General features: G+C 41.8%; 1 protein-coding gene across 5 annotated transcripts in view; it reads right to left on the reverse strand.

The window, feature by feature from the left end:
- The window catches only part of LOC149211019 (mRNA export factor GLE1-like), a 532,145-nt gene that overhangs the window by 86,507 nt on the left and 430,454 nt on the right, over positions 1-15,184 (reverse strand). For all 5 annotated transcript variants that reach the window (XM_089396862.1, XM_089396865.1, XM_089396864.1 and 2 more), the window contains one exon: positions 8,871-8,952. In XM_089396862.1, the coding sequence (XP_089252988.1) occupies positions 8,871-8,952 (82 nt within the window). The remainder of the gene's footprint in view (positions 1-8,870; positions 8,953-15,184) is intronic.

Consider the following 15,184-nt stretch of genomic DNA (forward strand, 5'->3'; position numbering starts at 1 on the left):
TGTCCACGAGACTACAAATAGTCTATGGGACCATTAGTTCCCTGCTTTTTGCAATTCAATCCTTTTCTTATTCAAATAGATGATGTGCTGGCCCAACCTTCCAACAATCCCCTCGCTGAAAAGACAATGTCAAGAAACCGATACTATCATATTCCCATTACTTTCTCTGGCGTCTTTGAAAGCATCACATTCCAAAATGAAATGTTTTTCCAATTCCACTTCCCCAAAGGTGCAAAATGTACATACCCATTCTTCCCAAGCTTCTTTAGGCCTTTTCCACCATCCTGTTTCACACTGAAGTTGATGTGAGTTGGTTCTTAATTGAGCAATAAGAACCTTTTCCCTCCACGGAATGCTAGCTCCAATGAACTCCTTTTGTTGTAGATCACACGTAGGGTTGAATTCCTCAATGTAGTACTTTCTCTTTCTACTCAACTCTTTCCCCCACACCCGTTTACGAAACTTCTCCATAACAAAATTCCTTAGCTCCTTGTTATTTGTGGGGCAGGCATTGAGGTAGATATTCCATTTTTGCATCCATGTGTAGTTTTGTTTCTTCCATATTTTCTTTCTTTCACTCATGCCTTCATCGAAGATAACATTAGGCCATCTACCTACTCCCATTTGCTCAATTCTTTTTCGATATCTTATGAGCCGCGCCATACCAATTGCTTCAATGGGAGTTGCTCCTGTTTCACTCAACACTATCTCATAAGGTACTGAACTTTTTATTTTGAACTTGTTCATGATCAAGCATTTTTGGATTTTCTCAATTTGTTTCCATTTTGAGACGAGGGTGTTGTTAGCCCACAATTCACACCCATATAGCATCACTGGACAAACTAGGAGTCCAAAAACTGCTTTAGTCATTTTGAAGAGCATATAATGCTTTTCACCCTCCTAAAATTCTCTTCTTTCTGCAGTCCTCCCAATTAAGTTTGTTATTCAAATCAATCCCAAGGTACTTGTACTCATTTACTTCTTCAAGAATGTTTCCTTCAAAGAAGAACGTAAGTAAACTTAGAAACTTCAACATGGTATTAGAGCGTGATTGCAGATCACAAGAGGACTAAAAGACATCAGCCGAGCGGAGCAATAGCAGCGGAAAACAGTTGTCCCGAGGTGATAGAAGCTATTTCTAGCAACGCAGAAGCCAAGAAGTGTGATGCAGAGCCAGCGAAAGCCACGAAGAAAAGGTCGGGAGCTACGCAGAGCCTCAGAGAGGCCAGTGTTGCTGACACAGAGAGCCAGAGGGTTGACACAGAGGGCCAACGAAGGGCATCCCAGGGCTGGCGCAGATCCATCTGGGGTGACGCAAAGCCAATGTGAGGGAGAGAGGGGCTGACGCAGTTTAGTTGCACAAGACGATCAGAGTAGGGGGCATCTCGACAAGCGGCAGAAGGATTTCGAGGAGGGAAATCAGGATTCAGAGGGAGTCCAGAAGAGAACTTCCAGACAGGAAGTAGAGACTCATAGGAGTCGAACAAAGAATTTCCAGGAGGGAAGTAGAGGAGCATCATGGCACTACACGAGGCAAGAGACTAGGATAGACTGGACGGAGGATCAAACTTGGCAGAATCTTATCAGTGCTTGACAGGAATCGTGTCAAGAACTTCGCCTTAAAGGTAATAGCTATCCTAGTCGACCCCAATGATAACGACAAGTACAAAGAGGCGATGGAGAGGAACAAGTGCATTATCCTTGACGGGGTCAAGGATCATGTGGTACCACATATAGCCGAGAAGGAAACAGTAGTTGAGATGTGGGAAGCTCTCAAGAACCTGTACCAGCATACTTCTGTGAAGAGAAGAATCTTGCTCGAGAACCAGATGATGTTGAAGTTTCTAAGTTTACTTAGCTAGAAACCCTCCATGCACTTTATCTGATTTATTCCTACCTACTCATTATTTTCCTTAACAAGTTATTTATAGTGTAAATACTGAAAATAAACCCTAGTGCATGCTCAACATATTACAGATCAACAACTAAAAGAAACAAAAATAAACACACCATATGACACCATTATTTTTGGACTAATGTCCCTGGAAAAACCCAATGTGGGAAAATCGGTGCAGCTATCTGAGGGTTTTCTTATTAAGCAATATCAAAGTACAATCTGGGTGCCAAAACTAGCCTACCCAATAGAGAATTTCCTTGCCTGTAATACGTCTCAGTTTCTGACAAATCTTCTGGCTGAAACCCTAGATAATCCTTCCAACATCTACTTAGCACAAATCTGCCCCAGAAACCCCAGCATCAGCCTCTCTCCGGACTGCGTCAGCCCCTCTCTGCCTCACGCTAGCCTCGCATCACCCCGGATGGGTCTGCGTCAGCCCTGGGAAGCCTTGGGTCAGCCCTCTGGCCCTCTACGTTAGCAACGCTGGCCTCTCTGAGGCTCTGCGTAGCTCCCGACTGCCTCTATGTGGCCCTACGTGAGCCCTCGCTGGCTCTGTGTCACCCTCTTTTGCTACTGCGTTGCTCTCCCAGCACTATCTCTGCCTCTCTATACTCAAATGCCCCTTGTGCAACATCTCCCAATCACTAATTCTATCCCTCTTAGCAAATCCCACTCTAGAGAACAGAATCACTGATCACTCTGGTGTGTTCTCCAAGTGACCCTCAAGCCTCCTCTTATACTTTTCCTGTTGACATATCAACAGCCGAGATTAAGTCCCCAATCAACGACTAGGATTAGATCTGGCTTGATCCATGTCTTTTCGACCATTCTAACACAGATTCATATTAATACACATTAATATTTTACTTTCCCTAAGTTTAGACTTAGGGACTCCATAAAAAATATTAATTATTTTAATATCTCATGATCTATTTAGAATCTGCCCAAACCTTTTCTGGGTATTGGAGATCTCATGTGCCCCAACCTCTCCACCAAATTTCGTGGTTAGAACGCATCCGATGCGACCCCAAATCAACAGTCCCTCTTAGCGAAGACCGTGCTCTAGCAATACTCCTCACTGAGTATTACTTTGATCATCCGGCATCGGTACCTGTGCTGATGCTAGGCCTTCCTACCCAACATCCTCTGCACTACTATATCCTATATTGTTGCACTGCCCATGGTTCTGCCACTGCCACTGCTGCATTTGTACAATAGCTCCCTCTGCATTCGTGTTGTTGCTAGTCCTTTCTCCCAACACTACATCTGCACTACACCTCCTCTCATCATGTTGCATCGTGCTGCCCATTGTTGCATTGCGACTCAGTTACTGAGAAGTAAGTAACTGATCTCCCAATCTGACCTCCCTATTGGGCTAGAGACACCCACTGATGCTGAAGCTCCCTCTGCCACTAACAAGTGCTCCCTCTTTGACCTCTATGCTACTGCAACAACTCCTAGAATCTCGCACCATTGCACACCTCTCTGGGCCATCCTGCACTGGTGCAACACTCTTGCGCCTCTCACACGGCTGCAGCCTCCTAGCCTCGCACTCTCTCGAGACTCCTGCACTAATGTCTCTCTATCGCTCCATCCGCATTTGTCTCTACCCGCATCAGCTAGTCCTGCTACTCCTCTTCGGTGCTCCCATAGCAAGGTCTAATACAAGACGCTGGGTACCTCGAGGATCCTGCCCCTCATCGCCTGTAATCTGCCTGACTACAGCTCAATGTCTCCACACTTTCGCTCAAGTGGTGTGTGTGCACTCATGGCACAATCATCGTTTGTCAAAACTTCCTTCTCTGCCCGTGCTAGCACTGCGTTAGTCTCAGAAGACTCTCCCTTACTCTTCTTCCTTGGACACTAGGTCACATAATGACTCAGCTCCCCACAATGGAAGCACTTGATCTTGGAGAAATCCTTCTTCTTCCGCTTTTCCTGCTTTCCCTCAGATGTTAGGGCCACGTCTTCCTCCTCCTGCTTGACTTTGATACCCTTGCTATTGCTACCCGTCTTCAACTGCCGTCTGATCTCTTCCTGGTGAAGAGCTGCCCACATCTCGTCCCAAGGTGGAAGTGTCCCTCTACCCAGTATACTCTGGACAAATACCTCCTAGTCTTCTAAGAGAGCATTCAGGGTTGTCCTCACCATCAGTTCCTAATCTGGTGTCACCCCTATAGCAGTCAACTGATCTCCGATCTCATTCAGTCCTCCAAGGAAGGTGTTAATCAGTTCTCCTTTCTTCATCTGATACGACCTCAACTGATTCTCAAGCAACATTCTTCTCTGCACAGAAGTACGCTGGTACAACTTCTTGAGAGCCTCCCACATCTCAAATGTCTTTTCCTTCTCAGCTATGTGTGGTACTACATGATCCTTGACCCCATCAAGGATAATGCTCTTGGCCCTTGCCATTGCTTCCTCGTACTTGTCATTATCATCGGGGTCGAGTGGGATAGCTATTACCTTCAAGGCAAAGTTCTTGACACGATTAATGTCATGTAAGAATAAGATTTTGGCCTTCCAGACAGCGAAGTTCGATGCTCCGTCCAGTCTATCCTAGTCTCTTACTCCGTGTAGTGCCATGACGCTCCTCTACTTCCCTCCTGGAAGTTCTCTGTTCAACTCCTCCAAGTCTCTACTTCCCGTCTGAAAGTTCTCTTTTGGACTCCCTCTAAGTCCTGATTTCCCTCCTAGAAATCCTTCTGTCGCTGTCGAGATGCCCCCCTACTCTGATCGTCTTGTGAAATTGCACCACTGATCTGAGTTCCTCGGCTAGAAACCCTCGGTGGCAACTCCTCTGGCCTTGCTCTGTCAGGTATTGTTCAGACTACAGTACCTCGCCAGCTTCAATTTGCAATATTCCCGTAGCCTTCTAAACTCCAGCAACCTGAACGTGAGAGTTCCTAGGCTCTGCACAATCCCGGAATCGGCAACTCGACCTCCTCAGCCAACTGCGTCAGCCCTCCTAGCTACTACGTGAGGCTCCCTTTGCCTTCTTAGCTTTTGCGTTGCCTCTTCTCAGCTCACACTTGATGACACAGGAACTACATCACCCTTCCCTTGTTGTTGCTCTGCTAGAAACAACTTATGTCACCTCAGAACCACTGTTTTCTGCTGCTATTGCTCTGCTTGGCTGATGTCCTTAGTCCTCCTGTGATTTGCAATCATGCTCTGATACCATGTTGAAGTTTCTAAGTTTACTTAGTTACAAACCATGCATGCACTTTATTTGATTTGTTCCTACCTACTTGTTATTTTCCTTAACAAGTTATTTACAATGTAAATACTGAAAATAAACACTAATGCATGCTCAACATATTACAGATCAGCAACTACAGAAACAGAAACAAACACACCATATGACACCATTATTTTTTGTCTAATGTACCCGGAAAAAGCCATTGTGGGAAAACTGGTGCAGCTATCTGAGGGTTTTCTTATTAAGCAATATCAAAGTACAATCTGGGTGCCGAAACTGGCCTACCCAACAGAGAATTTCCTTGGCAGTAATACCTCTCAGTTTCTGACAAATCTTCTAGCTCAAAACCTGGATAATCCTTCTGGAAGCTACTCAGCACAAATTTGCCCCAAAAACCCTAGCGTCAGCCTCTCTCTGGATTGCGTCAGCCCCTCTCTGCCTCACGCCAGCCCTGCGTCACCCCGGTTGGGTATGCATCAGCCCTGGGAAGCCCTGTGTCAGCCCTCTAGCCCTCTGCGTTAGCAACGCTAGCCTCTTTGAGGTTCTACACAACTCCCAGCTGCCTCTGTGTGGCCCTGCGTGAGCCCTGGTTGGCTCTACGTCACTCTCCTTGGCTACTATGCTACTCTCCTGGCACTATCTCTGCCTCACTGTCTCTCTGTACTCAAATGCCCCTTAGCAGCATCTCTCGATCATTAATTCTATCTCTCTTAGCAAACGCTGCTCTAGAGAATAGAATCACTAATCACTCTGGTCTGTTCGCCAAGTGACCCTCAAGCCTCCTCTTATACTTTTCTTGTTGACATATCAACGACCGAGATCAAGTCCCCAATCAACGACTAAGATTAGATCTGGCTTGATCCTTGTCTTTTGGACCATTCTATCACAAATTTATATTAATACACATTAATATTTTACTTTTCCTAAGTTTAGACTTGGGGACTTCATAAAAAAATATTAATTATTTTAATATCTCCTGATCTGTTTAGAATCTGCCCAAAACTTTTTTGGGTATTGGAGATCTCATGTGCCCCAACCTTTCCACCAAATTTCGTGGCTAGAGCACATCCGATGCTACCCCAAATAAACAGATGAGGTCGTATCAGAAGAAGAAGGGTCAATCGATTGACACCTTTCTCGAAGGACTGAATGAGATCCGAGACCAATTGAATGCTATCGGAGCGGCACCGGATCAGGAACTTATGGTGAGGACAACCCTAAATGTTGTCTCAGAAAATTGGGAAGTGTTTGTCCAGACTCCAGAGTATCTTGGGCAGAGGGACTCTCTAACCTCGGGACGAGATGTGGGCAGCTCTTCGCCAGGAAGAGATCAGACGGCAGTTGAAGACAGGTAGCAGCAGCAAAGGGATCAAGGTCAAGCAGTAGGAGGAAGATGTGGCCCTAGCATTTGAGGGAAAGCAGGAGAAGCGGAAGAAAAAAGATCTCTTCAAGATCAAGTGCTTCCATTGTGGGGAGATGGTTCATTATGCAACCCATTGCCCAAGGAAGAACAGTAAGGGAGAGTCTTTCGAGACTAAGGCAGCGCCAGCATGTGCAGAGAAGGAAGTTTTCACAGATGATGATTATGCCATGAGTTCACACGCACCACTTGAGCAGAAGTGGGGAGACATCGAGCTGTAGTCAAGTAGACTACAAGCGATGAGGGGAAAGATCCTTGAGGTACCCAGCCTCTTGGATTAGACCTTGCTACGGGAGCCCCGACGAGGAGTAGCAAGATTGGTCGAGTGGGTAGAGTCTTAGAGACAGATGCAAATAGAGTGGTAGAGAGAGCTACAGTGCAGGAGTCCCGAGACAGCGCAGAGCTACTAGGCTGCAGCAGTGCGAGAGGCACAGTAGTGTTGCACTAGTGCAGGAAGGCACAGAGAGGTGTGCAATGGTGCGAGATGCAAGGAGTTGTTGCACCAATGCAGAAGTCAGAGAGGGAGCACTTGTTAGCGGTAGAGGGAGCTTTAGCATCAGTGGGTGTTTCTAGCCCAACAGGGAGGTCAGTTGGGAGATCACTTACTTACTTCTCAGTAACTGAGTTGCAGTGCAGCAATGGGCAGCACGATGCAGCATGATGAGAGGAGATGCAGTGCGGATGCAGTGCTAGGAGAAAAGACCAACAACAGCATAGATGCAGAGGGAGCTATCGTGCAGATGCAATAGTGGTAGTGGCAAAACCATGGGAAGCAGTACAGGAGGCAGCAATGCAGAGGATGTTGGGTAGGAAGGCCTAGCATCAACACAGGTACCGATGCCGGATGACCAGAGTAATACTCAGTGAGGAGTATTGCTAGAGCACAGTCCTCACTAAGAGGGAGTGTTGATGTGGGGTAGCATCGAATGTGCTCCAGCCATGAAATTTGGTGGAGAGGTTGGGGCACATGAAATCTCCAATACCCAAAAAGGGTTTGGACAAATTCTAAACAGATCGGGAGATATTAAAATAATTAATATTTTTAATGGAGTCCTTAAGTCTAAACTTAGGGAAAATAAAATATTGTTGTGTATTAATATGAATCTGTGTTAGAATGGTCCAAAAGACATGGATCAAGCCAGATCTAATCTTATCTGTTGATTAGGGACTTAATCTCAACCGTTGAGATGTCAACAGAAAAAGTATAAGAGGAGGCTTGAGGGTCACTTGGAGAATACACCAGATGATCAATCATTCTATTCTTTAGAGTGGGGTTTGCTAAGAGATATAGAATTAGTGATCGGGAGAGAAGTTGAGGGGCATTGAGTACAAAGAAACAGAGACGGCAGAGATTGTGTCGAGAGAGCAGCGCAGCAGCCAAGGAGGGTGATGCAGAGCCAGCAAGGGCTCATGCAAGGCCACGCAGAGGCAGCCAAGTGTTGCGCAGAGCACCAAAAGGGCCAGCGTCACTGATGCAGAGGCTCCCAGAGCTAACACAGGGCCTCCTGGGGCTGACACAGGCCTAGAAAGGCCGACACGGGGCCAGTGTGGTACAGAGAGGGGCTAACGCAGTCCAAATTGGCCAGACGCTAAGGTTGCAGAAGCAGTTTTGTGCTGAGGAACTGCCGGAAGGATTTTCCGGGGTTTCAGCCAAGAGATTTCCCTCAAACTGTGAAGTATTACTGGAAAGGAAATTCTCTGTTGGGTAGGCCAATTTCGGCACCTAAATTGTATTCTTATATTTCTTAATAAGAAACCCCTTAGATAACTGCACCAATTCTTCTGCATTGGGTTTTTACGGGGACATTGGTCCAAAAATAATGGTGTCATGTGGTGTGTTTGTTCTTGCTTCTTTTAGTTGTTGATCTGTTATATGTTAAGCATGCACTGGTGTTTATTTTTCAGTGTTTACTTTGTAAATAACTTGTTTAAGAAAAATAACAAGTAGGTAGGAATAAATCAGAAAAAGTGCATAAAGAGTTTCTAAACTAAGTAAACTTAGAAACTTCAACAGGATTGATATGGATAGACTAGGAGGTGTCCACCCAGGTTCAGCAGAGATGAACATAAAGTTCCCCGGATTGAAATTTAGAAGATCAACAGTCAAACAATAACTTATAAAGTTATAATACTTGAATACAAATAAAGATTATATGATTCAGATCACAGAGGTTCCCCAAAATGACTTTTATGTTTAATTAAATATCAACTTTTGAGAAAAACAGGGCGATTAATGATAACTCCATCTACAACGAAAGGAAGATTCCAACCACCAAAAATATAAATGGTATGCAATCAAATAAACACCATGCAGCATAGCAATCGTAGAAAAGTGATACAAAGACTAATACCTTCACAGCAAAGCCTGTAAGCAGTATACACTGAGGAACACGAGGATCAGTGATCATTTTGAACAATTCAGTTGATTTAGCCCTGTACAGACAAACAGATAGAGAAGATATATTTATGTAAACGAAAAAATGAATATTCACAAGGGATATAAAGCTATAAGAAAAAGGATTCATATGATTTTAACAGCACAAGTGCCTAGGAATGCAGCAGGATTAATGTGGCAGACAAAGGTTTTATTATTAGTTGTCTACGTTGTTAGATACATGCTATAATTGTTATATAATTACTTAGTGCATTTTTCTAATATTGTAAAGTAATCATGTCATAATAATGGCTTCATTATTGAAGTTATCAAAAAATTAGGCACATGGGAGTTACATAATGTACCTAACAAGGGTCTCCCCCATTTTACTATGCATTAAGACATTACACTTGAATGAATATCCAAGTATATCTTCTCTCTGCTCTTGTCTTGTATATTTTAGCTGTGTATGTGTGTGTTTTATCTGACATGCTGTCAGATTGACGGATCAAGACAAGCTGGGAAGGAATTGAAGGAGCCAAGGAACTGCAGCAGAGAGAGAGCTACAGAGGGCCCTGTGTTACACACAAATAATTAGGCAGAAGATGGTGCAAATGAGAGCGAGGGCGAGTAAACTTGAAGGTATTAAATTTATAGTTCAAAATCAATATTTATAAAAGTTCTTTTTTTGAGGCGAAAGAAGAAGAAAAGGGCTTTCATTGTTTGCATGAATTTCAAGGCTGTAGACAGACATCACATATTTCAAGGTGTGCAACAGGCCTGACAAAAATCCAAAGGACAGAAAAAGGCAGACAAACCTGCAGCACAACTCTGATTGTGTAGGTACAAGTCTATTGTGTATATCTTGACAATGGACATCATAGCTACACCAGTTTCAAGGGTGTTAGTTCTTGTTGCTTCGAGCATGTTCTCAAGAAGATTTCCTTCATCTCCCAGAAAATTAAGCTTTGCTATATTCTGGGAGCTTCTATTTTAGATTGTTGATGGACTAAAGATTAGCCATCATTTCTTTCATCCCCAAAAATTTCAGTTTTATTTGTGTAGTTGATTAATTGACTAGCGATTACTTATTCGTCACCAATGAGTTGTTTGCATTTAATAATGATTTCAAATTTGAGAGAATACTCTCTCTCCTGGTGCACCTCACTCCTCATGAACAGTGTGCCTTATCTAGAGAGGAAAAGTCAATCTACTCGAGTCTGCATCATGAACATTAGTGAAACTTCAATGAGAAAATCTTCCATTTAGGTTGACCATATTGGTATAGCCCATGTGTCAGTGTAGGAGAGTTAAGCTTGGCCGCTTGGATGGTTGAAATGAGAGGGCAAGTTTACCTGAGAGAACACAAGCAAGTGGAGCACTACCTTCCTAGGGCATCACTCTTGTACTATATGAATGTAATCATTCTTTCATTGTTAATGAGAAAATTATTTCCTGCCACTACAGATTTTTGAGCTTGCTGGTTTTGATTTTCAGCAACAGTATTTGATCCCACATTCAGATATGTTGCATCTCTAATCCCAATCTACACTTCTACCATGTTTATTCTTGAAAAGGAAATACCGTAATAGAGTGATCCATACCTAAAAAGACATAAGGACCTATGAGAGTCTGAATGATTTTATATGCCTATGAAGGGTGGATTTGCCAAGTGAAAGGCTGCTGATTTAATTTGGCTGAATTACTCAATGTTCCACCAAGGTTCCGGGACGAGGGGGCGAGGGAGTGAGGGGGCGCGGGAGCGGCCTATGCAAAAGCTCCCTACCATTTTTTAGGAAACGTGGGGGAGCGTCAGGGTCTTAAAAATTTATAAATATAAAATATAGTTTATTAATTGAGTCCACTATGACAATTTGGGTTGAATTGAAAAGCTGCAAAGCATGATGATTGATATGAATTCCTGGAGCAAGAAAGCAATGAATTTGAAAATTTACACAATCCTTCTTAGAAGAAAACTTAAACAAAGAGAGAACTCAGAACTATAGTGGATTATGTATAATGATTTTGAGAAACTGGACTTCTAAGTTCTTGACATATTAGTTAGGCAGGAAGTAGATTTGCAACTGATAATATTAATATATGAATAGCCTATTTGGCAATGCTTCCATAGGACTAGCCCATAGGTCTGATATACCTTCACAATTCTGTTTTAGATATTGCTAACCTAGAGAAAAAGTCTAAAAGAAATCATTTTTGGAACTTGGACTAAACGGAACTTGGATGCTTTTTCCACAAGTAAAGACCATAGGCCTAATATGGTAATAGGCTGACTGTCTATTGTTTATTCAGTTCCTAGGTAACCATTGCGACAGCCATAACCTTGTGCCATAGATTTTTCCATCGGCAATAAAAATGATAGACACGTAAGTGGAAGTTACTTTCTTCTTTTCATGTTGTTAGACTGCTTAGTTAGTTTCCATTTTACAGATCCTGCTGGTTTCTTTCTTTGAGCGAATGTTTATTTTGAACCCTTTAAGTTCTCATGGGATCAAAATTAGATGTCAAGGAAGAATTTTGAGAAATCATATAGGAAAGTAGTTGGGTGGCTGGTGGAATATTAACATTCTGTATTTTAATCAGGTCTTATTATATCAACAATATTATATTTCAGTTAGGTCTCATCAACACAACGCATGGTAGTCAAGGAGGCAGTCTTTTAAGTTTTTACAAGTCGGATTTTTCACCCATACTAGTGGTTAATTGGTTCCTAGAAACAAAATAGTCAGATCCACTTTTCAAAACATGTGACAATAGGCTCTTTTCCTAAACCTACTATCACCATGAACGGGGCCCATATTGAACCGATTCAAGGTCTTGGTTCTCCTAGCTTGCACTTTCAACAAATTATATTAATTCACTGACTTTTTTTAGGTAATTTACCTTTTGTATACAATTCCTAATACAATCAATAATGATACAGACACTGTTTATTAAAATCTGAACAGTGAAATCCAACGCTGTGAATGGAGCGCTCAGCGAACTTGCAAAGGCTGTGAGTGTGTTGTTCATGGTTCAAGGTGCCGTTTTTATAACACGAAACAATGATTTTCCAATACCCTAAATGTTAATTAACTCTTAATTAAAGATTAAGTTCAGCATTTAGTTAATTAAAATGGTTTTTAATGCATTAAAGGTGTGCCACGTCCCCCCACGTCCCCTCTCGTCCCCCCACGCCCCCCCACGTCCCCTCTCGTCCCCCCACGCCCCCTCACGTCCCCCCACGTCCCCCTTTTTGGAAACGCCCCCTCACGTCCCCCCACGTCCCCCTTTTTGGAAACGCCCCCTCAGGGAAGGGAAACGTTTCCCTGGCACGTCCCCCCGAGTTTCCTCCATTTTGGGAGCGTGGGGAAACGTCCCCTACTCGTCCCCAAGTCCCCGGAGCGCGGGGGTGCGAGGAAACTAGACCCCTAGGGGGGGCGGGGGGGGGGGGGGGCGAGTCCCCGTGGAACACTGGAATTACTTTAACTAAGATATGATCCAAAGCACTGTAGGAAATTGGAATGGCAAACTCCAGCATGTCATGTCTCAGGGAATGTGACCGATAAGTGGGGGCTTGAAGCGAACAATGTTCCTTCTTCAGATTAACTATTCCAGAAGACCTGGAATATAAAGATATCCATGAGGATATAAATATTATATATTAAATGTATGAGTAAGAAATGATACAATGAGAGTGAGAGGCTTTCTTATATACCAAGCAGGTGTCTCTTCATGGAGAGTCATGTCTCATTTAGACATGACTCTTCAACCTAATTACTAATTAACTAATCATTATTTATGATTATTATCATTTACAATATTTTACATTATTTCCTATATGTTTATTCATAACATTGCCTTCCTCCTCAAAAAGCTTTGTCCTCAAAGCTTGTCAATGAAAAAGGCTTGATCTCTTTTTTGGTTTCGAATGTCTTCTCGTCTCGGAACAATCATCTTCGTCAATACAAGTTGATATGATCTTCTAAGTGACAAACAAAATTGTCGCACTGAGAAGGGATCAGACCATCCTAGATTAATCTTCTGTGAAATATTTTGATCACTAGAATTTTGTAACGACTTGTCATCATAGCACTGAATTGAGGTTACATCACTATTCTCTGGAACATCAGTTTGTTGTTTCTGATCTGAATGGTCCCGATACATAGCATTGTTGAGTTGTCTACTCTCATGATTCGGATGTCGATAGGGAGCTTTTTTGGTTTGACTTTCCCTTATTAAGTGTGTCGAGGTTTTTTTATTTACTTCAGGTGACGACATTGTTGAGTTGGTTACAGAACCTTCACTTGGGGTGTTTATCATCTTAATTGCAACATCTATGTGCGTCTTTTCTTCAACTAGTTTGCATTCTTCTTGAGTTATGATAGTTCATTCGATCGATATGCGTTCCCTTATCTTCAACTTGGATTGTTACGACTGGAAATTTCGATACTTCTTCTTGAGTAAATTGTTCTAACTTGTCTTTTAATGCTTTCTTATCATCCTTAAGTTTCTTAATTTGAGTGAGTAGACTTTGATTATGGTTTCTTAGACATAAAGTTCTTTGGTTCTGATTCATCAACCTTATTTTCAATGTTTTGACTCTTGAGTTTTTCATCTTTTAGATCTCTGATTTATTCTAATAATTTTTTATTAAGGTTCCTTAAACGTAAATTTTCATCTTCTTGTTCTGATAAGTGCTTCTTGAGTTCTTTCTTTGTGAACTTAGTCTTATTCACTTGTGCAAGTAATTTTTCGACATGGTCCTTGAAGCAAGAGATTTCTTCATCCTTTTCCATTACTTCCTTGTAATGCATATCCATAAGATTTTTATGTTCCTGTTGTAACGCTTCATTGTTTTGTCGAAGCTTGGCTATTTCGCCTTTCTCTTGATCTTCTAGCTGCAATTTCTTGGTACACTGGGTTACATCGTTTTGTAGGAGTGATGATGGGCTTTCAACTTGTAATGTGGATTCTGTTTTCTTCATTTTCTTATTAAAATCAGCTTGTTGTTGCTATATATTGCCATTAATTGTTTCATATCTCTTGCTAATGATTGTTTTTCTATATCACTTAGACATTCAACTAAGGTAAAAGTTTTGTAACATTTTATGCAAACAACGTTTTGATTTCTAAATGACTCTTCACAATTAGGATATCTTTCTGAACAAAAAGGAAATTTTGAAAAGTAACCCATATTTCTTCTTCAAAACCTTCAAAACTTTATTATTCCTTCAGACTCTAGTATTAATCCTTAATGAATTCCCCTTTTATGTTATTTGACTTGGAATTTCCCTTCGCTTTTCTTACTTCAACTTTCTTTTTGCTTCAAAACTTCTTCATTCAATAATCCTCTTTACTATATATTTTTCCTTTTTATAATGTATCTTCTTACGAATAAAAATCTTTTTTTTATTATTACTCCTTTTCAATTTCAAGAAATTCCTATGAATCTTCTCCTTTCCTTTTTTAATACCTTATACCCTTTTTTTTCAACAAAATAGCCTAGAATCTCTTTTTTCTTTAACAAAATAGCCTAGAATCTCTTTTTTTTAACAAAATAGCCTAGAAAAGAAATTTCTTCGTGAAATCTCCCCTTCTTTACTTTGGATTGATTTTTCCTTTTGAATATATTTTCACATATTGTAACAACTAGATGAATATATATAAATTTGTAAGTTAATTGGGTTGGAAAGCCATGATATTCCCTAAATGGTTGCAACGTTTCTAAATTTTTGCGGTGCCTTCAAGGTCAGTTTACACCACCTTATACCATGATGTCCACCTTAATCGAATCTTTCTACACCCTGTGCTAAGTAGCATTCATGTTCCAAGTGTTATGTAATTAGAATTAGCTAATGGTAACTCAAAATCTTTTCTTTAAGCTTGGAATTAATAATGACACATTCCCTACAACACTAGCCGCTGGATAAACAGATATTGAAATGCACACAATAGCTTGTAAAATGGTTGGCTTGGGTATAGACCAAATTTATCACACTAACGGCTAATAAGTGGGTGTTATAATGCATACGGATTGGATTGTATGGTTGGGACCTCGTCCAGGGGACTTCGACTACCGGTAATTTATATAATTTTTTTATTGTGTTCTTTTTAAGTCACTTTCGTATGGATGGGTTCAACTACAGGTGTATGCTACAGCGTTGTTGGCACGTTGATTGGTGGTCAGCGGATGGACATGAGCCAATTGATGGGATTTGGTGACAGCGTGGGAGGAATTAACCAAATTCGGTGGCGGCAACTTCTGAGAGTGATGGTGGCTCTGTTGGCTGA

Source organism: Pinus tabuliformis, chromosome 1_2, assembly GCF_031772625.1.
Source record: "Pinus tabuliformis cultivar Carrire ecotype Pingquan chromosome 1_2, CPIR1, whole genome shotgun sequence".
NCBI classification, from domain to species: domain Eukaryota; kingdom Viridiplantae; phylum Streptophyta; class Pinopsida; order Pinales; family Pinaceae; genus Pinus; species Pinus tabuliformis.